Consider the following 27,185-nt stretch of genomic DNA (forward strand, 5'->3'; position numbering starts at 1 on the left):
TGGAAGGCCTGACTTGGGTCTTGGGTGGGGAGGGGGCGTGGCCCCCTGGGGGGGAGTGTTGGGGGCTGGGAAGAACAGGACACCTGGTTGGCCTAAGGGAGGGGGAGGTTGGCGCCCTTCAGGAGGCGCGGTCGGCTGGGAGGGAGTAGGGAGGAGTCAGTCGTTAAAAGCAGTTCCCGGGTCTGGCGCACCCGGCAGCCACAGACGCTGAGGCCAGGTGAGAGAGGGCTGTGGCATCCGGGCTGTGTCTCCTGGCAGCTGTGGGACCCTAGAGCGCGAAGGTTTACCGCCTTCACCGAGGCCCGGGCCGGTGGCCGGCAGGTAGTAGGGGGAGCGAGGCTGGGTCGGGGACCTCGCGGCCACAAGGAAAGAGCACAGCCTATCCAGGACTGGGTACCGGACAGCGGATTTTGCGCTCGACTCCCCAAACGTGCCGGATTGGTTGGTGGCAGGGGCTCCATTATAAGGACTCTGAACTTGGGGACGATATATATACCTTTTAAGGACACGAGTCTCTCTGTAACGACTCCGGACTAGGAAGCCACTTCCATTTTAAGGATACCGGGTTTGGGGATCAACGTTTCACTTTGGAGGGGAGGGCGTGTAGGACGCCCTCTTAAGGCTTCCCTTCACCCCTGATGGCACTACCCGGCTCCTCACAGGCCTGGAGCCTGGAACCTCCCACTCCCACGGCCCCTAACTCCTCGTCCTCGGGCTCCCAGGAGCGGGAGGGCGCCGGGAGCCCAGTGGTCTCCGGGGGGCTTCCCTTGGAGAAGGTGAAACGGCCCATGAACGCGTTCATGGTGTGGAGCTCCGCCCAGCGCCGCCAGATGGCGCAGCAGAACCCGAAGATGCACAACTCTGAGATCTCCAAGCGCCTGGGCGCGCAGTGGAAGCTGCTGGGCGAGGACGAGAAGCGGCCCTTCGTGGAAGAGGCTAAGCGGCTCCGGGCCCGGCACCTGCGCGACTACCCCGACTACAAGTACCGGCCCCGGCGCAAGACCAAGAGCGCGGGCGTCGGGTCGCCCCACTTCGGCCAGGGAAGCGGCGGCGTGGCTGGCGGCGGGCCGGTCTGGGGGCCCGGGTACACGACCACCCAGGGGAGCAGAGGCTTTGGGTACCAGCCCCCCAACTACTCGACAGCCTACCTGCCTGGCGGTTACGGGTGAGTGCCCGGGGAGCGGGGTGAGGACGTGCCCCCCTCCTTGCAGCCTGGGTGGGGGCGGATACCAGAGGGCCTGGCTGGCAGGGGCCCCGAGCCCACCCAAGGGGATACACCCGGAGAAGTTTGGGGGGCGCCCCGTGAAGGGTGGGAGAGTTCCGGGGAGCCAGGGTCTTCCTAGAGGACGTTTCCATCACAGTCTGTTGGTGGTGGCACCGCAGGAGCAGACCACAGCGCCCTGGATATGACCGTGTTCTAAGTTACCAGAATTTCCCGTTTCCCACCCCCGATTCTGGCCCTCGTGTGACCCAGCTTCCTCTCCCAGCCCCCGGGGCAAGGACAGGCCAAGCCCAGCTCTACCCCTTCCTGGCCTGCCGCCCCAAAAGAGGAAAACAGGCGCGCAGCACGCAAGCTCGCTCTTGAGCGTGCCCCAACACGGCTGCGGCGGCGCTGCTCTAAGCCGTCCTGGGGTCCGGATCCCTACCGGCAGGACCCAGGGAGCCAGGGATGGGTAGGTGGGTGACAAGTTATACATGTCTGCGCAGAGCTGCTCAGAACCACCCCCACATGCGAGCTGGGGACCCTGCTCGGCACCTCCAACCCAGGGGACCAAGTGCCTTCTAACCCCGGTGTTTCTCTTTGCAGCTCTTCCCACTGTAAACCGGAAGCCCCCTCGCCGTGCTCTCTCCCTCAGAGTAACCCAAGGCTCCAGGGGGAGCTGTTCCCCCCCTACAGCCCCTACCCACCCCCAGGCTCTCCCACTCTGTACAACCCTCCCCTCCCAGGGGCCCCCATGCCCCTAACCCACCTCTAACCCTCATGGACATGGACCTCCCAGAGAGGTTTCCATCCTCCTTTTCGACCCAGAAACACCCCACTACCACCACCACCACCACCACCATTCCCAGGCTGCAAACCCTGTTCTAGAACTGTGTTGGACCACAGTTCAGAGGAGGTGGGCAGTACCCCCCCCAAAGCCCTGAAAGCCAGTGGGAGCAAAACAAGACAGTTTTTTTTTTTTTTTTTGTAGGCTGAACACAGTTTTGTACGATTACACCATGTCTCTGAGTCTTTATTGTACCATCTCTGTTCGCCTTTACTGCAGCAGGAACCAGCAGTCTCCACTCCCTTCCGCCTGGACCTGCCAGAGCAGGAACCTCCACACCCCACCCCGGGGCCCTGCCTGAGTCAGTCATTCTTCTGTCCCCCTTCCCCCTTCCCCCACCAAGCACTGGGGTCCAGGAGACAGTCTGAGCCAGGGTGCGGGAGGGAGGAATCCGCAAGCACCTATTCCCTTCCACTGTCCAGCCTCTGTCCTCTAGGGTCAGAGGGAAGTGGGGAAATGGGGGGGACAGGATAAGAGTTTTGCCCAGAATAGGTAAGTAGCTGGAAACTTCTGCTAAAGAAAGAATCTCAGCTAAATGATTAAATGTCAGCCTGTAAATCTCTTCCCCTATCGTTTCTAAGGATCTGGGTCAACCAAGCATTTCCACTAAAGCTGCAATTGCAGAAGAACAGGGAATGATTAAAAGTCACACCAGCAGACTGGTTCAGATGGTAAGGATCCCAAGGTTGGGTGGATGAATAGAAACATGGAATGTACTCCAGGAGCCAGCTCAACTCTACTGCTCCTTCTTCTTCTTGTGGGGAGCCTTTGCATTCCAGTAGAAGAGGAGCTGGGCAGCGATGAGGCCATTGCAGAGGGAAGAGACTACAAAGGTTCCAGCCATGAGGGGGTCTCCAGTTTCCTGGGTGAGAGACACAGCTAGGGTTACTCTTCAGCATAGCCAAAAAGGGCTCCAGAGAGGGAGCAGCTTCAAGTCCACGGGGAGAGAGAGAAGTAAGGTGAGGTTATGGTGCCCTCTAGAGGGGAGGAGGTGCACTCACCTGAATGGAGGTGAAGATTCGGGCCAGGGAGCCCCCAAAGAGCAGAAAGACTGTGATGGCTGAGAGCTGGCCTGTGTGCCCATTGCGGTAGTTGGTGGCTGCCTGGAGCAGCTGGGGAGGAGTTGAGACCCTTCGTTTTGTCATCTGAACTTGTCCAATGTTCCCATAACATTTCTGCACTCCCCTCAGTCCAACACCCCCAAACTTTGGGGTTCCCCTCTGCTCCTCACCCAGTCCCCCTACCCAACATCCTCTCCCTTGTTCCCAGCACCCACCCTTCCCACCACCACAGCAGGCATGTTGGAGGCCTGGAGCAGGGTGACTACAGCCTGGGGCGTCAGTGGTGAAAGCAGCACCAGCAGGACCAGGGCGGAGCACACTAGGAAGGCAACACCTGGGAGACAGGGAGATAAGGAGTCCTCATCAACCTCCGAGTCTTTCGGTTTTCCCAAGCCTGCGTTCCCAGCAGGGCTCCCAACAGCTGCAGCCAGCTCCTGGCTCAATCCTCAGCACCTTTCACAGTCTGTCCTCTGTAGTGCAGGATCAGGAAGGCAACGGTGACTGTCTGGAGCATCAGGAACAGAGCTTCACCCCAAGAGCTGCAGAGTCAAGAGTTGGGGGGAAGAAACGTGGGCCTAGAAAGAGGCAGGGAAAGCCTCCATAGCCCATCCATCTTGGGGACCCAATTCTGATTATTCCCTGTCCTCCACAGCCCTGCTGGTTCCTTACCTCCTGCCTCCCGGAAGCCCCCACCCGCTTGACCCAGGATAGGAAACTGGGCATTCTTGGGATTCTCACCTCCTCTCATCACCATAGATGATGGCTAGAGTTCCAGAAGGGCTTAAGCCTTCCTGCCCTTTTACCTCCCTCACCCTAATCCTTACTAGAGTTGTGAGCACTTACCCTTGGAGATAAAGGGCGGGGCCCCTCACCTGAAGGGGAAGTTGTTGGTGATGCTGTAGACCATGGTCCCAGTTAACGCCATTAGCTCTAGCATTACTGACTGGAAACTCAACCCTTCCGCGCTCTTGGCCCCCAGGAGTTTAAACACTTGGGGTAGTTTTACTGGAGAAAGAGGATGAAAAGGGCAGGGCTGAGGGGCTGACATCCCTTGGGAGCGCAGCATGACAGCTACAGAGCAGACTGGGAGGCATGTTAGCCCCACTTCTGGTTAAGGGACCCATCCAGTTCATGGCATCTTAGCACTCCACCCACCTCTCAACAACAGGAAGGGAAGATAAGAAACATACCCAGAAGTGAGCCAGCCACAATGCCCAGCCCCAGGCCTTTGCTGAGGAGAATCTTGAGGCAGGGAACTAAGAAGAGAAAAAGAGGTAAGCAGAGATGACACTTATGGAACCCAAGCCAGGGGTTCCAGGAGGCAGCTCAGGCCTAAAGGCTTGAAGTGCTCCTTAAGACCTTGACATACCCACACAACGGAAGCCTTGGGTGGTCTGGAGGCATGTGAAAAAGGCCTAGTTCTTCCTACTCCAAATCATATCACGTTCAGACAAGGTGACTTTCCAAAACGGCTTTTACCATTCCTTTCCTCTGACCCAACCTTCCATTCCCTGCCATCACATCTAAACTCCTTGATCTGACTTACAAACCTCTCCCTTGCTTCCCTGTATAGAGCTGAGCAATGCCCAAGAGTCCTCTGATCCTTTATTCCCCGCCTCTGAGCCACTAGGCAATCCACTTCACATGTCTTCTTTCTCCAAGGATAGGTTTCCTCTGTATCACTCATTCCTGAACACTGTCTCTGGCCCCTACTCAGGGACTTGACCCTTCCAGGGCTTGCTTTTATGCTCTAGCCACCGACATCTTCTCTAGCCTTGAAGCCCTATCCCCAAGGTGCCTGGCCCAGTAGTAGTCAGATTCTCGTGGGTCATGAACGCGGCTAAAACATTGTCCCGGGAGCACAGATGGGGTACCAAGAACTGACGGGGGCAGACCGCGAAAGCTTCCCTAAAGGTCTGATGTCAGAAGCAGGTTTTGCTCTGGCGTCGCCTCGTAGATAGAAGAAGGAAGGCAGACAAGTTAATTCCAAAATTCGACCATGAGCAAACGTGGAGGCTGGAAGGAAAGCCATTGGGATGGCAGGATTCTTGGGGGCGCCGCCGAAGGCCTGGATTCATGAGAAGCTTTGAATCAAGTGTAACCTTGCTTCTGAAGGTATAGAGATCTATTAAAGGTCGGAACGATCTAATCAGATTTTAAACTTTGTTTTGTAAAATTTGAGTCTTTTCGTCTTTCATCGTCGCTAAAGCAAAGAACTACTCCCACCTGGCGACTCCCCCCTCTCGCTCAAATATGGAGTCCTCCCTCTACGGAGCCCAAGACATATCCGCCCTTCTCAGAAGCGACTTCCGCCCCGCGCGCCGTGGCAGCTGTCACTTAGCCCGCACTCACGCCGCACTTACGGCCGGAGGGCTCTGAAGCACAACTTTGACCGGATACCGAATAAAACTCACCGTGAAGCAGGTCCCACTGGATGAAAATTTGGTCGTAGCATTTCTCAGGTAAAAGAATCGGCACCAGCACTCGTTTGAGCAGCCCGTCTACCTCGGTCGCCATATTGAAAAGCTAGCTTCCGCCAGCCCCTCAAACCGCCATTGACTTACGTTGCGCATGCGCGCGCCGGGCACTCCGCCTCCCGTCTTCTCGCGATTAAGCAGGGCTGCTCCGGCCTTACTCCATCCCACCTTCGTTCGCGTAAAATAGGTCTCGCCCGGAGACCACGTTTTTGGACGCGCCCACCCTGCTGCTCGAATTTTAAAGCGTGCCAAAGCTGTACGCCTGCGCAGTTCCATCATTCGCGCCTTTGTTTACGCTTCCGCTTCGGCAACAAGATTTATCCTCCAGCCTTTCTCCGCTCCTCCTGCTCGGCGCCATCTTGTTTTCTTCCAGCTGACTTTACATTGTACGAAGTTGAGAGAGAAGGAGCGTGAGTCTGCAAAATGGCGTTGGGCGGGGGCTCTGTAGCGTTCTCTCTCCTGTGCTCTCGGCGTCTCCAGAGGACACGGCACCGACGGGAGGGGGATAGTCTGAGCTAGGCATCCCTCCTTAGGCGCCGAGCCCATGCTTCTTCCTCCTCAGGTTCGCCCAGGCCTTCGCAGATGGGTGCGCCAGCAACTGCTGGGCCGGGACAGTGAAGCAGAGGAGGGGGAGGTGGGGAAGGTGAGCCCAGTTTCGGGGGACGGCAACGCCCTTAACCCCCTTGCGGGCCCAGCCCTGGCCGCCCTTGTGAAACGAGGGCCCTGGGGTTCCTTCTCACCCCACTGGCCCGAGGGCGCCACCTCTAGGCCAAGGCCCGCTCCTCGGCCTCCTGCGACCGCGTGCTGAGCCAGGGCTTGGGCCAGGCGGAGGGGGCCCAGTAGCTAGCCTTGGGAAAGGGCATCTTGGATTAGGCGGCGGGAGCGATGCCCTCTGCCCCCCAGCGCCGGGACACCAGCTCTCGGCCATCTCGGTGGAGATGGGCCTGGCCATCACGCTCTGGTGGCTGGGCGCCTGCTGGGAGTACCACACCCTTCGGGGACTGCCGCACCACAGTCAGCAAGGTCATAACGGGGTGTCGGCGAGGCGGTGGTGTGGTTGTTGGGTCCCTGCCACGTGCTGCCCTCAAAGGGCTGGGTCTGCAGGTCCTGGCGGCTGCTTTCTGTAGCCTTACACGGCTCCTACAACTGGAAGGGTCCCATTCTGGCCCCGGGGATGCTCATAGCTGACTGTAAAGGGTCTGGCACTTCTTGGTCGGGGAGGTCCTTTGAAGAATCTGGATTCAGGCTGCCTCGGGGGGCGCCATCCACCACCACTAGGTGCGCCACCACCAGGGACTTAAGGGTTGGCTCCGCGGGTCGCCCAGGCTGGAGGCATGTTGTTCCCAGGAGCATAGAGGGAGATCGTATGTGGAGTTCAGAGTACGCATTGCTCCCGTGGTTGATGAAAACCCTTTGCAGGTGAGATAGGAGCATCCCAGGTGCGGGGAGAGTTTAATCCAGGCTGTTCGCTAGGCCTGGGCACAGTGGGTAGGGCAGGGCATTTGAAACAGGGCAGGGCGGGGCTGTGACCTTCCCACCCACACTCACGGCTCTTGCTGCCTGCTTCGCCTGTAACTGTAATATGAAGGTTGGGAAGAAGGCTGCTGGGATGGGTGGCTCCCCTGGATTGGAGGAGAGAGGGAACTGGAGCAGCCAGGGGCCCCAGAAGAAGAGGAGGAAGGGAGGTGAGGCCGATTCCACACCAGCTGTGTCAGGCTTCGAAGGATGAACCCGTGAGGGCATTGGGCCACACAGTGACATTTTCATCCCTCCTCACCAGCTGTTCCTGGCTCCCCAAGACTCAACCATGGAAAGTACAGAAAGGTGTGTGACAAGAAACTCGTGGCTTTTAATCCTGGCAGGAAGGACAAGGAAAACCAAGGATAGAGATTTGATCAAGTTTTACTATGCTCCCACTGGATATGGGGGAGGGGGAATCAGTCATATTTAATAAACATCTCTCTCCTCATCCCTCCCGATTGCATTATCTCTACTTTTGTTCATCAAGACAGGGAAGGAAGATAACTTTGTCTCTGAGTCAGTTGAGTGGTGAGAAATGAGGGCACCTCCTGGTGCCCTGGCTGTTGGGACAAATGCTCAGAGGGGCTGGTAAGTGGGTGGGCGTCTCCGGACAACGCAGAAGGTAACAAGCACCAGGATGAGGAGGCCGAGTAAGATCAGGCCAATGATGAGAGGCAGCAAGTTGGATTGGTCACTGGGACAAGAGAAACCTGGCGGAAAGATAGGGCAAGTAGGCATCACAACTTGGGTGGTGGTTGGGCTAAAGGTGGAAGGAGGGAATGTGTGATGTTGGGAAGTAGGAGATTGGTGAGGGGCGGGCTCACCTAGAGGACTCAGAGCACCAAAAAGGGGAGCCTGGGCAGAGTCTTCTAGAGGAGGGGAGGACAGTTACCCTAGCTCTGACAAACTTGAGAGGGGGAGGAAATTTGGGGGTGCAGGAAGGGAGATTATAGGCCTCGGGGGGAGGGCTTTCAGTGCAGTGGGGAAATTCTAGGAGGGAAGGAATAGGTCTTACTTGGTCCAAAGGCCCCTGTGGGGGGCAGCTGAGCAGCTTGTAGCTTCAGGGAGAGCAGGTCAATGTGGAAAGCTGGTGAAAGAATGACGCTTGCGTTTCTGCAACTGAAGCTCTGGCCCAGAGGGGTTTGGAGATCTCGAAGGGATGAATTCTGAACAGAGAATGTCCACTCTGAAAGAACGAGGAAGGGTCAGCTCCATAGCGGCATCCCCACCATGCCCCCAGCCTAGGTCCCTTCAGGAGCCCAGACATCTAGTGCAAGTGATGAGAAAGGGAAGGTTACTCACGCGCTGCCTGGGGAAAGGATACGTTGTACTCCACAGTCATATGGTTCAGGTAGACGGTTCTCTGCAGTGGCTCCTGGGGAGGTGACCAGGAAGACTCAGAGCAGCAGGGGAGAGTGGCATCCAGGTACACAGAGTAAGGAGTGCGGCAAGAAGTTGGTAGGCGTAGGGCGCTTGGAGGGTGAGAGTGAGGGATGAGGGTTAAGTACCTGCTTGAATCCAAAGCTGAGCTGTCCATAGGGAAATGAGAGGAGCAAGTGGGGATGAGCACCCTCACAGCCCCCTTGGGCCTTGGTTTTGTTGGGGTTCAGAACAGAGATTCCCCAGGCCTGCAGAAGTTAAAAGACGAGAGAGGGTCACAAGACTACACAGCTGTGCCATCCAAGGTTCCTGTTCCCTTTGTCTTCACCCTGTATTCGTCTACTTCTTTACTCTTCCTCCTTCCCCTCTGAACCGTAGCAGAAGGCCTCATCCCCTTCCCCTTATGTCCTCTACTGTTTTTTAGCTTTACCTCTCCTCCACCCTGGGTTGGGTACAGAACTCGAATCTGAATCTGGGCTTGGAGCCGGATGCAGGGCTGGGAACCGTTAGTCCAAGTGTAGTCTCCTATCGCCTCCTTGGAACCTGGGCTAGGACTTGGAGAGGGTGGAGGTGGTCCTGGGCGGGGGGATCTGGTGGAGGGTCCTGGGCTGGTGGCAGTGCTGTTGCTTGTTGGATGAACGGTGGCATTTCCGTGACTGGTGGTGGTAGCAGGATGGTGAGTGGCTGTTGAAGACTCGTGGCTGGTGGTGCCTGTGGTGGTAGTTTTATGAGTGGTGGTAGCTGTGTAAGTGGTCGTTTTGTGGCTCGTGGTCGTTTTGTGGCTCGTGGTCGTTCTGTGGCTGGTTGTTCCAGGGCTTGTTGTGCTTTCTGTAGCTGTAGGTGTCACCGTGAAGGATGGCAGCAGAGTGGCCGATTTTTTATGAGGACAGTCATTCCCTGTCCCCTGGGCTTTCAGAGGAAAGACTGGTTAGCACCCCAGGGGCAAGCTCCTTCCAAGGGGCCCCCTCCCCTTCGGTCCCCTTTCTCCTTACCTGCTAGTAGACCCAGCAAGGCCCCAGAGAAGAGCACAGCCAACCTCATGACAGAACAGCCTCCACCCAGAGCCCAGCTTGGCTCTGTGTCGGTACCAGCTGCCTGCTCAATCAACCCTATACCCTCTGCCTTCGTTCATTTGGGAAAAGAGGAAATAAATCTTTGACTTCCTGTAACTGAGGTAACCCAACCCCCCGCCTGACTCAGGCACCTCAGCCCCAGCCACCAATCTCTTAGTCATTAAAATTTTGTCATTGAGTTAGATGATTGGCCCTGGTGTCACCGGAAGTAGGGGCTGTCAGCAACATGTGTCATGTGGATAGTGAGATGGAGTTTTGGGTAAGTGGATCCTTGGGGATTCATTTGTCTGCCTCAGCAAAACTTAGTGGTTGTGACAAGTGATTATGGAGCCAGCAGCCCCTCCCTGCCAGAGTTCAATAGGATGTAAAACTTGAAACATTTATTTCCACTCCCTTTCCTCTGTTGCTTCTTTTTGTTTGTTTTGTTTTTTTGGTACGCGGGCCTCTCACTGCTGTGGCCTCTCCCGTTGCGGAGCACAGGCTCCGGACATGCAGGCCCAGCTGCTCCGCGGCACGTGGGGGCACGTGGGATCTTCCTGGACCGGGGCACGAACCCGTGTCCCCTGCATTTGCAGGCGGACTCTAAACCACTACACCACCAGGGAAGCCGTTGCTTCCGCTTTGTTGAGACACGTGAGGTACTTATGACGGTCTTTGCCCAGCCCCTTCCAGAAAGGTCATAGTATCCAGTTAACACGACCATTTTCCAGTCAACAACAAAAAAGCTCAACAGAAGGGAGTAGGGCTGTCTGTACCCAATAGCAGATGGGAGGGAAGGGGAGGGAAGAAATGACGAGCCAAGGCAGGCAGTTTCCAAGTCATTTTATTCAGAATTTTGTCTTTGTTTCCTGAATCAATAAATACTATACAAAACAATGTAAAAATGGCTACCATTTTCTCTCCCCTACTCCCCCCACCTGGGGACAACCCCCTGGGCCACCTAACACAGGGCGGGGGGGTTCTCCCTCCAGATTTGGTCCAGCAAATGAGGTGGACTGAATCATTTTCAGAGGAATTCAGGTGGGGTGGGGAGAGCCTCTGGGGTTTGGAGGTGACTAGGTTAGGGAAATGGATTAGTGTTTTTGGGAGAAGAGACGGCGCCTACCCCAAAGAAAAGGGTGTCTAAAATGTTCACGGTTCCTTCTTTTGCCTCAAAAAGTGACATTTATTCAAAGAAAAAAAAAAGAAAAAAATGACAAGATGTCCATCCCTTGACTCCCTTCCCTCCCCCCTCCTCCTGCTGCTCCTCAGCGCCCCCCAAGGACTGAGCCCTGGCTGGGGGGCTAGGTAGCAGAACAGCCCCTCAGATGAGGTCAGCAACATTGAGGGGCATCTCCTCAATGGAGGTGTTGTAGAAGGTCTCAATGTCTCGAAGGGTCCTCTTGTCTTCTTCCGTCACCATGTTAATAGCCACACCCTTACGGCCGAAACGGCCACCTCGACCGATTCTGGAAAACAAGGACACCTTAGAATAAGTGAGGATAAGGGAAATGGAAAAAATCAGACGCTTCCGTGCAGGGAGGACTGGGCAGGAGGGGGTCGGGCTGGTCAACAGTCCAGATCTGCATTTACCTGTGGATGTAGTTTTCCCTGTTGGTGGGGAGGTCATAGTTGATGACTAAGGAAACCTGCTGCACATCGATGCCTCTGGCCTATGTCCAGAAAGAAGGCAGCTTCAGTGTGTGAATGAGAGGACACTGTAAGTCTGTCCAGAAGAGACTTAAGCATACATGTAGGCAGCCAAAGGCAGGCAGGGAAACAAACATCCCCTCTCCCCAGAAACCTGAGGCGTGCCAGATTTTCTTCCAAGTTGCTACTTTCCTGAAGAGGGGCACTAGAAGGCCCCTTGGAAGAGGGAATCACCTTGGATTCTCCCATCTTCCTTCCCCTCTTGTCCAGATGCCCTTCTACTTACCAGCAGGTCAGTGGTGATCAATACTCTGCTAGAGCCAGAGCGGAACTCCCTCATGATAACGTCTCGTTCTTTTTGGTCCATATCTCCGTGCTAGAACAGGAAACAGAACGGTGTAACAAGTAGGTGCGTTGGTTCTGAGAACTGACTGTGAGTAGGACCCTGACATGTGACTCTGCTGGTAAACAAGGTGGAGAAACCTCACCATGGCAGAGACGGTGAAGTCTCGGGCATGCATCTTCTCAGTGAGCCAGTCCACCTTCCTTCGGGTGTTGATGAAGATGACTGCCTGTGTGATGGTCAGGGTTTCATACAAGTCACACAGTGTGTCCAGCTTCCACTCCTGGTGGGGTGGGGGGAGATCAGTCAGGGGCTATACCCAACAACTTACCACCAGGCCCGCCTCCTGCACTGGGCCCCACCTCTCGTTCCACATTGATGTAGAATTGGCGGATACCCTCCAGCGTCAACTCTTCTTTCTTGACAAGAATTCTAATTGGGTCCCTCATGAACTTCTTGGTCACCTCAAGCACATCGGAAGGCATTGTAGCTGACAGCAAAACCACCTAATGGAAAAAAAGAGCAGTCTCAGGGTAGGGGAAACTCCAGAACTCCATGGTTCCCCTGGCACTTTTGGGTTTTTTTAGATATCTGGAGATCATCCCAGATTTTTTTTTTTTTTTTAAACTTTTTGGCCACAACACGTGGCATGTAGGATCTTAGTTCCCTGAGCAGGGGTCGAATCCATACCCCCTGCCTTGGAAGTGCCGGGTCTTAACCACTGGACTGCCAGGGAAGTCCCTCTTTTGGCACTTGATAATGCTCTATCATCACCCCAAGCACACCACAACCTATACAAAGCAACTGTCACCCATGCAAGCAAGACCCCAATGTCCTCCTCACCTGGGTGTTGCTATTAAGCTTTTGGAATATGTCATAGATCTGGTCCTTGAACCCACGGCTTAACATTTCATCAGCTTCATCCAGTACAAACATCTTGATGTATTTGGGAGCTGCAGAAAGAAAAAACACCAACAGGTAGTTACTAGGGAAGTGTGAACTACACCTAACTTTCCCGATTAAAAAAACAGGGACAGGCGGTCTGCTCTCAGAAGACAAAGACTGATCCTCTGCCTGGGACCCCCTTGCCAGGCCAGACAATAGCCCTGGGAAGTAGAACACTACATGGGCTGCGATGACAGGGAAGCCAGGCTCAGATGACACGCATGGGGTTCATCACAGAGCAACTCTCAGAGGATATCATTGGGAATCAAATCGTGGCCACGTTAAGAAACTGGAAAGGCATGTATAAGGAAGTGACCCAGAGGGCTAGAAAATTGTACACTCACACAAGTATCTCCGGTTAAGCATGTCGAACACACGGCCTGGGGTACCCACGATGATATGGGGAGCTTCCATCTGCAGCTTCTGCACCTCAGCACGCACATTGGTACCCCCAATGCAGGCGTGGCACGAGGCACCCATGTAATCTCCTAAGGCCATAACTACCTTCTGTATCTGAACCAGAAAAACATAAGTGCTTGTATATTAGCTACAACTGCCAGGCACCATTTTAAGTGCTATGTATTTTATTCTTTCCAGCTCTGAGACAAACACTATTAGGCTCCCTTTTTTTTTTTTTTTTTTTTTGCGGTACACGAGCCTCTGTCGTGGCCTCGCCCGTTGTGGAGCACAGGCTCCGGACGCGCAGGCTCAGCGGCCATGGCTCACGGGCCCAGCCGCTCCGCGGCATGTGGGATCTTCCCGGACCGGGGCACGAACCCGTGTCCCCTGCATCGGCAGGCGGACTCTCAACCACTGCGCCACCAGGGAAACCCCCTAAGCTCACTTCTTAAGCAAGAAACAGGTAGGTTAAAAAATCTAAGATTAGACTGCTAAGTGGCAGTCTCAGAATTTGAACCCAGTCTGGCTCCTGAATGTACACACTGATTCACAATAATGGCCCCCTGAAATAACTTCAACATGGCTTCTTAACCAATTAGACCTCACAGCTTTCTGGAAGTCAGCTGTGTGACCCATTTATTTGATGGGTCACAGCAATTAGTTTTATGTGTGGAATGACATCTATGTACTGTTGTACTCCTGCCTACGTTGGATAGCATGTTCACTCTTAAAGCATGTTCTAAACGTTAAGGGCCCTCCTACTGTAACTTCTTGCTTACACTCACTGCCTTTGTTCAGAAGTTAGGCACAGAATGACCACGATACCTCCGTAGAACACTGTAAGAATACATTCCCCTAAACTCAGTAATCAACTTATGAGACAAGTGTTTCTGATCTTTTCCCCCTCCAAGACCCAGGAAAATAGCCCAACATTTTATGTGCCCCAGCCATGAAACAGCTCTGGCCACCAACCCAGGCATCAAGCTACGATGAAGAAAGGACTAGACATCTGCTTTGCCCCTGACTGATACAAGAGCACCACCACCAATCAGGTGTCTCTTTGCCCATTGCCAGGGGGTTTTGTTCATAAAACAGCCAAACTTGCCCAGCCAGCCAGGCTCCACCCAGCAGCCTTCCTCGTCTGACTCAGGAAATGGGTGGAGTAAGGGATGCTTACCGTGTTTGGTGAGGAAAAGGCTTACAATTAACCTACTAAGTCTTGAGACATAAAAGTCATCAACTGACTTTATATCATCTCTTTTCCCCATACTTCAGTTCTTCCAAAAGTGGTAGGAGTTGGGGCACATAACTTCTGATTTCTGGTTTATGTTAATCACTTCTAAGTAAGTCCTTCAGGGGAAGAAAGGTAAACTCACCTGCTGAGCCAACTCTCTAGTGGGTGCCAGGACCAAGGCCTGGGTGGCCTTTAGATCCAATTCAATCTGCTGCAAAATTGATATGGCAAAAGTGGCCGTTTTCCCAGTCCCAGATTGGGCTTGAGCGATCACATCATAACCTAAACACAAATTAGGAGAGAAATTTGATATGGTAGAAAGCATTCTTTGGACTCAGGGGACATTCAACAGCCCTGCTGAATGAGACCAGTAAGCAACCAATAGATATGTGCCCAGCAATAAGTGCTTCAGACTCTACATGACAACATAGTATCCAAACAAGAACAGATCAGGAAAATCAGGCCAGGTTTCAGTCATTTAGTACTGCACAAAATTGGGCTAAAAATACAGCTGTAAAAAGCCAGCATGATCTGGTTAAAACACTACCTTGTTGAAATTAAACCAGCAATCCATGTTTCCAGGGCATGAACCAGACATGGACACAAACCAAAAGCCAAGCTGGGATAAACAAGGAGTTACTTTGTCCCTGGCTGATATGAGACAGGCACCACCAACCAGGCGCCACTCTACCCAGGCCAGGGACAGTCCAGAACTTGTTCTGGGGCAGAAGGGTCTTACCCTTGATACAAGGAAGAATGGCTCGCTGCTGGATGGCAGAGGGCTTCTCAAAACCATAGGCGTAGATGCCACGGAGGAGTGACTCCGAAAGGTTCATGTCATCAAAGCTGTCAACAATCTCATTCCAGTTACTCTGTAGAAAACAAATTAAAGTAGGAGAAATAGGGCTGTGCTCTGGCATTGGAGTAAACAGGACCTTGTGCCTGCACCACAGCTTCAGAGCCCACAGCCTCTCTTCTCCCCATGGAAGCCAGATGGTTGATGGTTCTACATGACCTGGGAAACCCCCCCCCCAAGGGGCCAGCCCACTTGTAAACAGTGAACCCAGATGTTGTAGAAAGGAGAACAGAATCTGAGTGACATGTTTTAAACACACTTTAAAAACTTTAAACAAATTTCTGCAAGGGAGTTAAGGTGTCATGTCTACTAACTACCTGGGAGTTTTATGTTACGTAGTACAGTTGAATCCTGGGTTTCAATCACTGGTGTATTCACTAAACCACCACTTCAAAAGCCAAAGAACAATGCTAGTGGCACTGCCTTTCCCAGAGTTAAAGGATAATGGTGGGAGGGGTCCAACCTCACCTCGATGACGCCTTCGGGCTCCATCCCATCGGGGCCATTGTCTCTAGATCTGTCGGTTTAAAAATACAGTATGTAGAAATCCTGACAGCCAGCCTCTTCCTACCAGCAAACCAACTTTGCATGATGCCATCAGCCTTCACTCCCTAATCCAAGCCCCACGTGTTCCCAAAAAACAGAATAGTTATTTTAGAACTGAGTCAGGCCCCATCTCGGGAGCGGCTCAAGTCAAGCCGACCCCGACATGATAGAATAACGTTCCTAGAAGACCCAGAGGCTGGAAGGAGCCGACCTGCGCTTAAGGGGCGCGGAGGTGGTGCCTGCCTCCGGGCGCACGTGTCCTGAGCCTGACGCTCCAAGCCCAAACGCGTGCACCTCCCACCGTGGCCCCTGCGCGCCGGAAGTCCCGCCCTCCCCTCCCCAGATGCCAGGGTAGGACATCCCCTTCCCCCCACGTCATACAGCCCGCGCCCTCCCCCACTCCCTCGAGCCCATCTCCCCCCCTCGCAGTGCCCGGATGTGGGAGGCCGCGGGCGGTGGCGGCCTCGCGCACAATGAGCCCCAGCCGAGCTAGCAAAGGGGGGAGATTGCACAACACTTAGAAGCGAAGCGGACTGGGGGAGGGGAACACCTCGGGACGCCATGTGCTTGCTCCCTCGACCACTCGGCGGCGTCCCCACCCCACCCCGGAACAAACCACATCTCGCCCGCCCCGTCGCGAAATGGCGTCGCCCTCCCATACCTCAGGCCGCTCACCCCCGAAGGAAAGTGGACCTGACCATCCGCAGTTTGCCAATTGCCCGGCTTGTGCGGCAAAATGGACCCGCCCGCCCGGCGCCGAGTGGGCTCCTCGTGCCTCACGCGGCCGCTCCTCGGGGTTAGGGTCGGTCCTGGCCGTCAAGAAAACCAGCACACAGAACGGCCGGCTTCTTCTCCCCCGACCCATAGCTCCACGCGACTCAGCGACTGGATTTGAGGACGCAGGCACCCCCGCCTTCGGCGAGTGGTACCGTCAGAATCCTCCGGAATCCCGATCGCGCGAGCCCTCCCTCCGGCAGTGAGGCAACCGGACCGGCGGCTCCGGGCCACGCACGGTCGCCTCTACCTCTCTTTCCCACGCCAGGTTGCGACCTCGCCGCCCGACTCAACGCCGGGGCTTCAGGCACCTCGTCGGTCGAGCCCTCGTAGCGCACCTCGCGCGCCGAGCCCCGAAACCTGGGCCGTCCTCGGCCTCTACCTAGGCCCTGGAGGCAACGTCGGCCGTGGACCCGCCCCTCACCCCCCCCCAAGGGTGCTCCCGGCTTGGTCGCCCGCAACCCTGGGGGGGGGGGGGGCTAGGGCGATGGACCTCAGCTTCCTCCGGTGGGGTCCTCGGAAGGGACAGCAGGGTAAGTAGCCACAATCTCTTGCAAATGTCTTTCTTACCGAGAATCCTGACTCGCAGACATGATCCTTAGAAACTAGGGCGGAGTGCCCGCCTATCGACAACTTATAGAGAGCCCAGCCCCGCCCCAGCCATCGCATTGGCTTGGCCTCCTCGGCTCCGCCTGCCGGCGCTCAGCAACCCGGCGTGACGTTCATTCGTCGGCGCTCTGGCACGCAGCCACCATTGGATAGCTTGAGTGCCTACCAAGGTGAAGGCCCGCCCCGCGGCCTCATTGGCTAAAGGGCCCGCCTTTCTTGCCGGTACGGAAGTGACATACAGGACTCAGGCCTCGAGGCCTGGCAGCCATCTTGGTGCCCTGCACCCCTACACGTGCGGAGGCGAGAGTGCCCTGGTCATGTGGCCTAGCAAACCCTATCACGCAAGGGGGGCGAGGTTTCAGCCTCCAGGGACTTCCGGGCTCCCGGGACCAGCACTTCCTTCTACCTCTGCTCCAGGTCTCCACTGGACCCACATTTAATTTCGTTCTCTCCTGCAGCAAAGACAAATCGGACACCAACTCCGAATGTACAGGGATCGTGGAATCAAGGGCCATACCCCCGGGCTGGAGGGAGAAAGGATGAAGGAACTGACGTAACGGGCTTAAGAGCATTTGGGGTTGCTGTCATGAATCTTGGTGGGCTCCTTTAAGTATGCTGTTTTCCCAACTTCAGCACCTCTCAAGCTCCCATGTTTTTGAGGCTTACCTACTCTCCCTCCTTCCAGCCCTGGCTCCCCCTGCTGGGGGATTCTTTTGGTTGAAGACATGGTCTTGAGATGGAAAGCTGGCCCCCACGTAAGTCTCAAGACCCATGAAAGGGTAGCTAACAGCATTGACTGGAGGAAAACCGGAGAGCATATCCACTAGTTTGAGGCCCCTTAAGGAAGACCACCACTATGTATCTCCAAAGGATCCTTTATTGACCAGAGAAGGACCATGGTATTTATATATATATATATAAAAAAACGTTTGAAGATCTGGCAGGCAGTAATCCCGTTGCCCGCCCACCACCCCAGCACAGATTTTGCTGCCCCCCGCCCTGCACATGGAAGGGAGATGACTGCCCCACCCAGGCCACAAGGCCATACTCCCCTGTAGACAGAAGGAAAAAGGGGATTTTCCATGGCCAACCCCTGAACATCAGAAATCAACAAATATTCTCTCAAAGAAAAAAAAATACAGAAATCAATTAAAACATTTAAATATGAAAATCCAAAGGGAATTGGGTGGGAAGAGGCTAGAGAGACAAAGGGAACTGGAGTTTCTTGGGAAGGAAGGGTCTCCCATGTCCCCCTGCCCATTAATGAATGGGCTTGAGGCCTGGAATACGAGGCTCACACAGTGAGTTTGCAGTGACACAGCTCCTTGTAGATCTGCCGACGAAGTTTGGGCATGTCCTGCTGAGTGAAGCTGAATGGCTGAGACAGGGCCAGGTGCTTGCAATACTGGTGTTAACAAAGCAGGCCATGAGAACCATCTACTGAGCATCCCCCCCAAATCAGGGCCTGTGCTACATATTTTGTATGATACACATCTCACTGGATCTTTCCGAGAACATTCCCATTTCACAAAGGAAGCCAAGGTCCTATAGACTGGGGCTCAAAAGAAGTCTGACTCTAAAGCCAGTGTTCCTATTTGGTACATAAAATACCTAGTGTTAACAGAGAAAATACTTTGCGTTAGGGGATCAGGAGGCAGCTATATCAGGGCCAGAGTCCAAGGACCACACACCCAGTCCCAATGCGGTATGGAGAAACCGAGAGGACAATGAAATCAGGGTTTCTGCATTCTAACACAGAAGCTTACTCTCGCTCCCTAAGTGGCTGTGAGCCAAATGAGAAAGGCAGAACAGCTTCCCGCTTCCCTCCCAACTCTTTAACCCAACTGGTATCTGCTTACCTGCAACACAAAGGCGCCGCAGTCACTGTCATTATTCTGCCTGGCCACATTCTAGAGAATAAAAAGAAGGTAAGCCCTTCTCCTGGGGGAGACCCTACACGTATGGCTTCAACTTCTGCCTCCTACCATGCCCCCAAAACCCACCCCCCATAAACCCTCCTCTAGAAACTGACCATTTTGAAGTAACCTTTCCAGCCCTGGTGGAAATCCAGCCGGTCTTTCTTCACTGCCTCTGCCTGTAGGTACTTGGCAATATGCTATGTAGATGGAGAAAAGGAGGAAGTGATGTCCCTACATTTCCCAACTGAACCCAAGTTGTGGTGGTCACAGGCACCAAGCCCAGGTTGCTCCTCAGAGCCTCCAAACCCACCCTTCTGCCTGAAATGCCTTGCCACTGGATCTCCTCCCCACATCCTCCTGCCCATCTTTCCCGTTCCCTCTCAAACCTTAGGGCAGCGGCGGTTCAGGGTGCGCTGCGAATCAAAATAGGTGATGGTGCGCCGCCTCACGTCAACAGAGATGAGGGACCAATGCACCTCCAGGTGAATGGGGATTAGCAATAGCTCTTTATTGAAGATGTCCACCTAAGGAAGCAGTGCTGGAGGTCAGGAAAGACAGCACAGGAATCTTGCCTATTGCCAGGAGGATTCTAAAGGAGGAGCAGGCAAGGAGCCAAGTGGGAGAACTCAATACTCAGCCCCTGGACTGTGAGGCAAGGCTCAGCATCTGGATGTCTGGATTCTTGGGCTTAAGGAAGAAGGCAGGACAGAGGAGGTGGTGCAGAACAAACACTCGAGAGCCCAGGACAGGGACAGGTACTTTTCACACATTAAAGGTACAAGTGCTTAGTAGCTAAGAACCCAGGCTCAGGATCCTGGAGCCAGACTTTCAGGGTTCAAACCCAGCTCTTCCATTTACTAGCATATGACCACAGGCAAGCTACTTAATAACTCTCTGTACCTCAGTTCCCTTTTCTGTAAGAGGGTGAAAATAACAGTACCTACCCTCACCTGTTTGTTATACAGATTAAACTTAATTAATATCCATGATACGCTAAGAACAATGCATGGCACCTAACAGATGCTCAATCAGTTAACGCTCACAACAATCCTCTGAGAAAGTTCGCATCAGGAAACTGTGGCTTGGAAAAGTAAAGTCACTTGCTCAAGGTCACAGAAGTAAGAAATGGCAGAGGTGGGATTTAAACACCGGCATATAGAAAGCCAAGTTCTTTCCACTGCATGTCACCCTGCCTCTACCAGAAGAAGGCCTGCCAGGTCCCTGCGGGTGTAAAGCTCTCGAACCTGGAGACAGGAATTAAGAAATGCTGGAGTCAACGGCCCTACCTCACTATAGAAATTTCCTGGCCTTTGAATCAGAGAGCAGGTAAACTACCTGGACAGGGGAAAAGAACTCCCCACCAACGCCAAGCCGGCTCCCCTTCCCCTTCATTATTTTACCCAGGAACTTAGGCCAAAAACCTAAGCATCATCCCTTGAATCTTATCTTTTCTTCATTTCTCATGTCCAATCCATCAGAAAGTCCTATTGGTTCTACTGGCAAAATTTATCCTAGATAAAACTACTTCTATTTCTACCTTTACCACTCTGGTCCAAGTTTCTCATCTGGACTTCTCGGCTACTCCATTTAGCCTGCCTGCTTCCACTCTTCCCTCTTTCAATCTATCATTGAAACAGGAGTTTAAAACGTGAGGCACTTCCCACCCTGCTTAAAACTCTTCAATGGCTTCTCAGAACACAAAGAATAAGATCTACCCTCCTTCGGGACTTCCCTGGTGGCGCAGTGGTTAAGAATCCACCTGCCAATGCAGGAGACGCGGGTTTGATCCCTGGTCCGGGAAGATCCCACATGCTGCGGAGCAACTAAGCCCGTGCGCCACAACTACTGAAGCCCGCGCACCTAGAGCCCGTGTTCCGCAACAAGAGAAGCCACCGCAATGAGAAGCCCGTGCACTGCAATGAAGAGCAGCCCCCGCTCGCCACAACTAGAGAAAGCCCGCACACAGCAACGAAGACCCAACGCAGCCAAAAATAAATAAATTTATTTATTAAAAAAAAAAAATCTACCCTCCATGCCTCACATTATCTACTCTCTGACCAAATTTTCTATCGTTTTCCCTTTGCTCACTCTGCTCCAACCACACAGGCCCTCTGACCCTCAAATGTTCTTTCTCACTTTGTGTCCCATGTACTTGCTGTCCCCTTTGCTTAGAACACCCTTGCCCCAGATCTGCACAGGGTTAGCTCCTTGTCATTCAAGTCTCAGCTAACAGAGGCCTTCCCAGACCACCCAATCTAAAGTACCCACCCCCATGCTACCGCATTACTGTTTTAATTTGTTCACAGCACTTATCACTAGCTGAAATTCAGCTTGCATATTTACTCTCACCCCATAAAGGCGAGAAGTTTTCTTTATTTAATACTGTATCCTTAGTGCCCAGAACAGCACCTGGCACACAGAAGACATTTAATAAATACTTGAAAGTTTGAACGAACAGGGTTGAGGAAAGGGCTCACAGGAAACAGAACTCTTCATTAGAGGCAAGCAAGGTGTTACACAAGTAGATGTGAATTCATAACTCACGTTTTTGGTCCACCTTTTCACCCCATCATAACCCTTGGTACGGAGTTTATCATAGAAGAAACTGTTGAAGAAATGCACCTGTGCCAATGATACAAAAGAGCTGGATGGAATTAAAAGACCTCAGGCCCTCCTGCTAAGTGTCCTCTCCCCAGCCCACTCCATTTCATTATGGCTCTGAGGACTGGTTTCAACAAACTCTAGTCCAACTCACTGAGGGTAAAAACACAAACTATTTTTAACCTCATCTTATAGCTTCCCACCCCAATCTGTGGGGTTAGCCATCAGGGAAAAACACTACAGACTGGAGGAAAGGACTAGAATTGTTAAGTTCAGGACCAAGATTACAGATTTGAATTGAACAAATTACCTTCTACTGCCTCTCCCCAGGGAGAAAGACCCGCTTTACGTAAAATGGAAGAGATGAAAGGGACTGAAAAAGCTGCTTAAAACTGTGGAAGTTCTTCCAGGGACTGAAGTATCTGCTTAGGCCTACCTTTTCAGGGACCGTGTCCATGACGAGGTCTCCATACATGTTCATCACCTGGGGAGAAGATGGGAGGCCACTTGCCATGGAGGGTGTGGCATGGGTACAGGGCTCCCCCATGCAGAGGGCCCCAGACACCCTGCTCCCTGAATCCCCTCTTGGGCCTGTTTTTGCACGCCTCCTTACCTGGTCATTGAGCCAGTTCTGTCCATATAAGGTCCCCAGGTCGTCCATGGTCAGCACATGCCGCTTATAGGCAACTCGGAAGCCCCTCACCATGGCATTGCCTGGCATCCGCTGGTATGACTGGATCAGCTGCAGCACCAGGCCCTTCCTGGGTAGGCCAAGGGTGGAGTCACACAAGAGACGAGGGGGCTAGGGCACACAGAAGTACCTTCTACTGCCTAGAATAAGAATCTAAAACTAACCTTTTTTTTTTTTCTTTTTTTCGGTCATGGGTCCTTTTGAGGACTTGCTAAAGGCTTACTCCCCAGTAAGAGGCACATGAATACTTAGGTACACGTGGTATTTCAGGGTCCCACGTAAAGCCCCTCCCGGTTGGCTCACAGGGGCCTGGCACCTTGCCTGCAGATTCCTCCCCTCAGTTCTAGCTCCCTCCTCCTCCCCGACTACATCCCTATGGGAGAAAAGGCAGCAGCATTCTCACTCCATCTCCCCGGTCCCAGCCCTCTTCCAAAGAGCATCTCTTTCCTGCCTCACCTGGAAGGTGTAGAGAACTCCTGCTGGAAAATGTCCTCCAGTTTCTCCACTACCTCATCAGTGCTGAGGGGGATGAGGCTGCCGTAAGTTTGAAGGAATTCATCCAAGATGCCTGAGTGGAGGAGAGAGAGAAGTGAGGTAAGGCCTCCAGACTCTGATCTAGGAGTCAGCTGTGGGGAAGAGACTAGATCCCCTAGGGTTCCTTACTCTGCACACAGGTGACATGCTCCTCCCGCAGGGGGCTGTGCTGGCCAGCTTTCTCCCCAGGCCGCTCAGCCTCTTCTGCAGTGCCCAAATCTGAGCCCTGAAAAAGCTCCTGGGCCACATGGTCCCCGATGCTGCACACATTGCTGATGAGGATGCTGGCATCAGGGGGTGCCAGACTTCGCTCCCCTTCTGGCCCAGGTGGTCCCCCAAAGCCGTTGGGCAGAGTACAAGAGAGGAGGCCTGCAGGGCAGGGGAAACAGAATGGAGGCAAGAAACTGGCTCAGATCAAAGGCCAATGGGAAGATTAAATGATGCACACAAATTATAAGACCACAAAAAGGATGAATTGGAACGAAATCTACCAATATAAACTCTGAAGGATGAAAACCCTAAAGCATGAGATAATTATGTCCAAGAGATTATAAAAGACAGAGGACAAGTTAACTACAGGCATACCTCAGAGATATTGCGGATTCACTTCCAGACCACTACAATAAAGCGAATAACGTAATAAAGCGAGTCACACAAACTTTTCGGTTTCCCGGTGCATGTAAAACTTATGTTTACTATAATCTATTAAGTGTGCAACAGCATTATGTCTAAAAAAAAAATGTACGTACCTTAATTTAAAAATACTTTGTTACACATGAAAAGATGCTCAACATCACTATCAGAGAAATGAAAATCAAAACGACAATGAGGTAACACCTCACATCAGTCAGAATGTGCACCATCAAAAAGTCTACAAACAATAAATGCTGGAGATGGAGAAAAGGGAACCCTCCTACACTGCTGGTGGGAATGGAAATTGGTACAACCACTATGAAGAACAGTATGGAGGTTCCTTAACTAAAACCAGAACCACCATATGACCCAGCAATCCCACTCCTGGGCATATAACCATAGAAAACCATAATCCGAAAAGATACATGCACCCCAATGTTCACGGCAGCACTATTTACAATAGCCAAGACATTGAAGCGACCTAAACGTCCATCAACAGAGGAATGGGTAAAGAAGATGTGGTATATATACACAATGGAATATTACTCAGCCATAAAAAAGAATGAAATAATGCCATTTGCAGCAACAAGGATGGACCTAAAGATTATCATACGAAGTGAAGTAAGTCAGACAAAGACAAATATCGATATCACTCATATGTGGAACGTAATTTAAAAAAAAAGGTAAAATGAACTTACTTACAAAACAGAAACAGACTTACAGATATCAAAAACAAACTTTATGGTTACCAAAGGGGAAACGGTGTGGGGGGACGGATATATCAGGAGCTTGGGATGAACATACACACACTATTATACATAATAGAGATAATCAACATGGATATACTATAGAGCACAGGAAACTCTACTCAATATTCTGTGATAACCTATATGAGAAAAGAATCTAAAAAAAGAATGAATATATGCATACGTATAACTGAATCACTTTGCTGTACCCCTGAAACTAATATACTGTAAATCAATTATATGCCAATAAAATAAAAATATTAAAAAAAAAAAAACTTTACTGCTAAAAAATGCTAACTATCATCTGAGCCTTCAGTGAGTTGTAATCTTTTCGTGGGTGGAGACTTTGAAATATTGCGAGAATTATCAAAACGTGATACAAGCATGAATTGAGCAAATACTGTTGGAAAAATGGCGCTGACAGACTTGCTCTACTCGGTGTTGCCACAAACCTTCAATTTGTAAAAAATGCAATGTCTTTGCATTGCAATAAAGCAAAGCGCAATAAAATGAGGTATGCCTGTACTCATGAACAGGAGGAAAGCAAGAAATACTAGGAATTCAGAGAGATGTAAATTTCAGAAACATTTCTCACCACTATATGCCTAGCACCTAGCATAGTACCTGGCATACAGCAAAGGCTCGATAAATACTCAAATAATTAATAAAGAAATAAAAAACCTGCCGCAACTCAGACCCGGCACAACCAAAATAAACAAACAAACGTTTTTAAAACATAGATAAATAAATACATAAATAAAAAGAAAGCCTGAAGTTGTTTAGTGGGGTTCTCCGAAAGAGAAATACTCTGAGTGAGAATGTCACACACAACTGTCCAGGTGAGGTACTCCACTACTCAGAGAGATCCCATCCCACCACTATAAGAACGGCACTCTCTAGAAATGTACACGCAGGGGCACTTATCCTGAGACGCCACACGAAGAGGGACTTCAAGCGGACATGACTAACTTTTCTAAACCACGACTCCCTTTCTCATCTATGCACAGGACACCTACTTATGGATCCTGTATCCCGGCCTTGACTCTCCTCCCAGACTTAGTTCCTGCTCAAAGTGGGGCTGAAGACATTTCACTGCTGTTCTGGACCCTCCCGCTCTCTGCCTTCCTACTTTCCTTAGACCCAGTTCTCACCACAGCAAGAGGCTCCCGGTCTCCCAGGATCTTAGCTCTCCCCATGCCCTCCTCTGCCCCATTCCCACCTTACCCGAGTCAGGGTCCAGAGGAGACTTTGGAGTCCACCTTAATCCATCTTCCTCCATGGGGGGCCCAGAGGGCACTGGTGGAGACCCTCTCACCCCATCCTCAGCCATGAGAGCACCTAGCAGACCCAGCCGGGGGGGAGGTGGTCCCCGGGGGGAGTCAAAACGACAGCAGGGGGATGGCACCTCTGGTGTCACACCCCCTTCCTGGGGTGAAAGATGGTTCTTGGGGTGTGCAAGGCTCCGCCGCCGGCCCCGGTGGCGCCCCCAAAGCTTCCAGTGGAATGTCAGCGAGGTGCTTTTTGAGTAGAGCAGCATCCGGAAGGCTCTCATAGCTCTGCGACGGCGCTGTGAACACGTTTTCCGATGAGCAGGGCGGGGAGGGCGAGGCCGCTGGGAGGCTCCCAGCTGACCCCACCTGGGGGGCAGCCTCCAAGCTGCCACTTCCTCTTCCTCATCTTCATCCTCGTCGTCCTCTTCTTCTTCCTCCTCTTCACTAGCTGAGGCATCAAAAGAGGGCCGAGGGACAGGAAGGCGTCTGGTTGGCACTGTGGTCCCTGACCCAGGATCTGGCCCAAACCCTCCACCTGATTTGAGTCGGGGTTTGGGGGGTGGGGGCCAACGAAGACGCTCCCGCCTGGGACTTGAATAAGCTGGGGCTATGCCGGGTCCAGGAGGCTCAGGCCCCCAAGACCCGGTCCCTTGTATAGTCTCTTTCATCTTCCAGTAACCTGTAAAACAAAGGTTAGAGCATCAGAATCCAAACATCCTACACCCCGGATTCTGCCTCTCTTCCTCAGCACGCCTCTTCTGCAATCAAATGCAAATAAACTAAGGAAAAGAGAAAAAGCTTCAAAACTCCTAACTTCATATCTTCCTAGTTAATATGGTCCACAAGGTGCCCTTCAGAGTCTGTGCCATCATCTCTCTCTTGCCCAGACAGAGGCAAGGAAGAAGGGCTAAGCGGCAGGCCTCGAGGCTCTTATTTCTCAGATCCCCAGATCAAACCTAGTATTTTCAGGCTCCACTTCTCTATTTTAATACCACCAGGGATGTCCTAGCTGAGAGCCTAATAACGGAGAAGGCTCAGTACGGGAATCCTGACATGGTACAAAGACACCTGAGGAGAACACAATTTCCGCAGGAAAACCGTGATCTAGAGTGGGAAGAGAGTTCTCCATCACCGTGGAATGAGTGGGGTGTGTAGGCATGCTCAGGTAGTCTCAGGAAGGAATGGGGATACCAGGAATATGGTTCAGGTGGTAAAATCTAATGGAAAGGGAATGATTTTAAAGGAAACTGAAACAGAACCGAAGCGGCGCTTAGGCAGCCGAATCAAGGCGCGCTGGGACTGAACTGAGCCGAGCTAGGTTGGCCCAGCCCCCTCTCCTGCTCCGTCCCGGGGACCAGAATGCGTCCCAGCACCGGTAGGATCCTACAGGCTCGGGCGGCTCGGCGTGCAAGGGCCTTAAAAAGCCCCTTCGAGGGCCTCCTGGGCCCCGGTTAGGTAGGAATGGGGTCCAGGAATGGGAGAGGCCGTGGCAGAGCTGGGGGGAGGGGAGGGGGCGTCCTCACCGGGAGCGGGGAAGCCGGGCGGACAGGCCCGAGGGCGGGCGTCTCCGGCCTCAGGCTTCCCGGCTCATCTCTCCGGCGACGGCGGCTGCCCCGCCACTCCTGCTGTCTTCAGGCGTAGCCGTCTCAATTCAGGATTCCAGTGCTTCTGGGCCGCGCGCCGCCCCGCCGAGCCGCCCCGCCGCAACCGCCTCTCGCTCTGCTTCAGCCTCCACCTCCACCACCTCCCCCTCCTCCTCGTCCTCCTCCTTCCCCTCCCGCGAGCCCCAGGCCCACCGGCGGTGGTGGCGCACAATTATTACGTCACAGCCGGCGAACAGCGCCGCCGCGGCCACCACGCGCCTAGTCCCGCCTGCGCGAGAGCGCAGACGCCAC

At 52.9% G+C, this 27,185-nt stretch overlaps 5 protein-coding genes and 4 non-coding genes across 9 annotated transcripts; 1 reads left to right on the forward strand and 8 right to left on the reverse strand.

The window, feature by feature from the left end:
* Positions 1–486: 486 nt before the first annotated feature.
* SOX15 (SRY-box transcription factor 15) lies at positions 487–2,190 on the forward strand. The gene is made up of 2 exons (XM_060082399.1): positions 487–1,165; positions 1,808–2,190. Exons 1-2 carry the CDS (start codon positions 639–641, stop codon positions 1,974–1,976), a joined length of 696 nt encoding a protein of 231 aa, XP_059938382.1. The 5' UTR covers positions 487–638; the 3' UTR covers positions 1,977–2,190.
* Positions 2,191–2,686: 496 nt separating this feature from the next.
* On the reverse strand, positions 2,687–5,660 carry MPDU1 (mannose-P-dolichol utilization defect 1). The gene is made up of 7 exons (XM_060082398.1): positions 5,524–5,660; positions 4,300–4,365; positions 3,982–4,114; positions 3,563–3,648; positions 3,325–3,443; positions 3,050–3,160; positions 2,687–2,910 (listed from the first exon to the last, which is right to left on the reverse strand). Exons 1-7 carry the CDS (start codon positions 5,624–5,626, stop codon positions 2,785–2,787), a joined length of 744 nt encoding a protein of 247 aa, XP_059938381.1. The 5' UTR covers positions 5,627–5,660; the 3' UTR covers positions 2,687–2,784.
* A 1,810-nt stretch (positions 5,661–7,470) lies between these two features.
* CD68 (CD68 molecule) lies at positions 7,471–9,637 on the reverse strand. The gene is made up of 6 exons (XM_060082397.1): positions 9,480–9,637; positions 8,918–9,396; positions 8,616–8,735; positions 8,410–8,482; positions 8,123–8,293; positions 7,471–7,817 (listed from the first exon to the last, which is right to left on the reverse strand). The coding sequence occupies exons 1-6, from the start codon at positions 9,526–9,528 to the stop codon at positions 7,684–7,686; spliced, it is 1,026 nt and encodes a 341-aa protein (XP_059938380.1). The 5' UTR covers positions 9,529–9,637; the 3' UTR covers positions 7,471–7,683.
* A 730-nt stretch (positions 9,638–10,367) lies between these two features.
* On the reverse strand, positions 10,368–16,936 carry EIF4A1 (eukaryotic translation initiation factor 4A1). The gene is made up of 11 exons (XM_060082901.1): positions 16,857–16,936; positions 15,435–15,483; positions 14,850–14,982; positions 14,253–14,392; positions 12,822–12,990; positions 12,376–12,485; positions 11,895–12,038; positions 11,678–11,815; positions 11,476–11,565; positions 11,133–11,212; positions 10,368–11,008 (listed from the first exon to the last, which is right to left on the reverse strand). Exons 1-11 carry the CDS (start codon positions 16,877–16,879, stop codon positions 10,864–10,866), a joined length of 1,221 nt encoding a protein of 406 aa, XP_059938884.1. The 5' UTR covers positions 16,880–16,936; the 3' UTR covers positions 10,368–10,863.
* Positions 11,289–11,430, reverse strand: LOC132479446 (small nucleolar RNA SNORA67). Its single transcript, XR_009530560.1, has one exon. It is a non-coding gene; the product is annotated as a small nucleolar RNA SNORA67 (small nucleolar RNA).
* Positions 12,577–12,717, reverse strand: LOC132479397 (small nucleolar RNA SNORD10). The gene has a single exon (XR_009530516.1). It is a non-coding gene; the product is annotated as a small nucleolar RNA SNORD10 (small nucleolar RNA).
* Positions 13,811–13,955, reverse strand: LOC132479379 (small nucleolar RNA SNORA48). Its single transcript, XR_009530501.1, has one exon. It is a non-coding gene; the product is annotated as a small nucleolar RNA SNORA48 (small nucleolar RNA).
* LOC132479378 (small nucleolar RNA SNORA48) lies at positions 14,681–14,815 on the reverse strand. Its single transcript, XR_009530500.1, has one exon. It is a non-coding gene; the product is annotated as a small nucleolar RNA SNORA48 (small nucleolar RNA).
* Positions 16,937–17,754: 818 nt separating the features above from the next.
* SENP3 (SUMO specific peptidase 3) lies at positions 17,755–27,050 on the reverse strand. The gene is made up of 11 exons (XM_060082900.1): positions 26,814–27,050; positions 25,244–25,969; positions 22,770–23,009; positions 22,563–22,674; positions 22,029–22,176; positions 21,852–21,899; positions 21,359–21,436; positions 19,201–19,338; positions 18,928–19,011; positions 18,755–18,805; positions 17,755–18,300 (listed from the first exon to the last, which is right to left on the reverse strand). The coding sequence occupies exons 2-11, from the start codon at positions 25,956–25,958 to the stop codon at positions 18,190–18,192; spliced, it is 1,725 nt and encodes a 574-aa protein (XP_059938883.1). The 5' UTR covers positions 25,959–25,969; positions 26,814–27,050; the 3' UTR covers positions 17,755–18,189.
* Positions 27,051–27,185: the final 135 nt, after the last annotated feature.

Source organism: Mesoplodon densirostris, chromosome 18 (assembly GCF_025265405.1).
Source record: "Mesoplodon densirostris isolate mMesDen1 chromosome 18, mMesDen1 primary haplotype, whole genome shotgun sequence".
NCBI classification, from domain to species: domain Eukaryota; kingdom Metazoa; phylum Chordata; class Mammalia; order Artiodactyla; family Ziphiidae; genus Mesoplodon; species Mesoplodon densirostris.

Excerpts from the sequence above, each read along its gene's own strand:
- SOX15 (XM_060082399.1), top strand. The coding sequence starts at position 639 with ATGGCACTACCCGGCTCCTCACAGGCCTGGAGCCTGGAACCTCCCACT. Across the intron at positions 1,166-1,807 it reads TACCTGCCTGGCGGTTACGG|CTCTTCCCACTGTAAACCGG; the intron begins GTGAGTGCCCGG and ends TTCTCTTTGCAG.
- MPDU1 (XM_060082398.1), bottom strand. The coding sequence starts at position 5,626 with ATGGCGACCGAGGTAGACGGGCTGCTCAAACGAGTGCTGGTGCCGATT. Across the intron at positions 4,115-4,299 it reads TGTGGCTGGCTCACTTCTGG|TAAAACTACCCCAAGTGTTT; the intron begins GTATGTTTCTTA and ends CTCTTTCTCCAG. Across the intron at positions 3,444-3,562 it reads CAGAGGACAGACTGTGAAAG|GTGTTGCCTTCCTAGTGTGC; the intron begins GTGCTGAGGATT and ends CCTGTCTCCCAG.
- CD68 (XM_060082397.1), bottom strand. The coding sequence starts at position 9,528 with ATGAGGTTGGCTGTGCTCTTCTCTGGGGCCTTGCTGGGTCTACTAGCA. Across the intron at positions 9,397-9,479 it reads CTTGCTGGGTCTACTAGCAG|CCCAGGGGACAGGGAATGAC; the intron begins GTAAGGAGAAAG and ends TTCCTCTGAAAG. Across the intron at positions 8,294-8,409 it reads ATCCTTTCCCCAGGCAGCGC|AGTGGACATTCTCTGTTCAG; the intron begins GTGAGTAACCTT and ends TCGTTCTTTCAG.
- EIF4A1 (XM_060082901.1), bottom strand. The coding sequence starts at position 16,879 with ATGTCTGCGAGTCAGGATTCTCG. Across the intron at positions 14,393-14,849 it reads CATTCTTCCTTGTATCAAGG|GTTATGATGTGATCGCTCAA; the intron begins GTAAGACCCTTC and ends ATTTGTGTTTAG. Across the intron at positions 11,816-11,894 it reads ACATCAATGTGGAACGAGAG|GAGTGGAAGCTGGACACACT; the intron begins GTGGGGCCCAGT and ends CCACCCCACCAG.
- SENP3 (XM_060082900.1), bottom strand. The coding sequence starts at position 25,958 with ATGAAAGAGACTATACAAGGGACCGGGTCTTGGGGGCCTGAGCCTCCT. Across the intron at positions 21,437-21,851 it reads TGGACACGGTCCCTGAAAAG|GTGCATTTCTTCAACAGTTT; the intron begins GTAGGCCTAAGC and ends TCATTGGCACAG. Across the intron at positions 18,806-18,927 it reads GGAAAGGTTACTTCAAAATG|AATGTGGCCAGGCAGAATAA; the intron begins GTCAGTTTCTAG and ends TTTATTCTCTAG.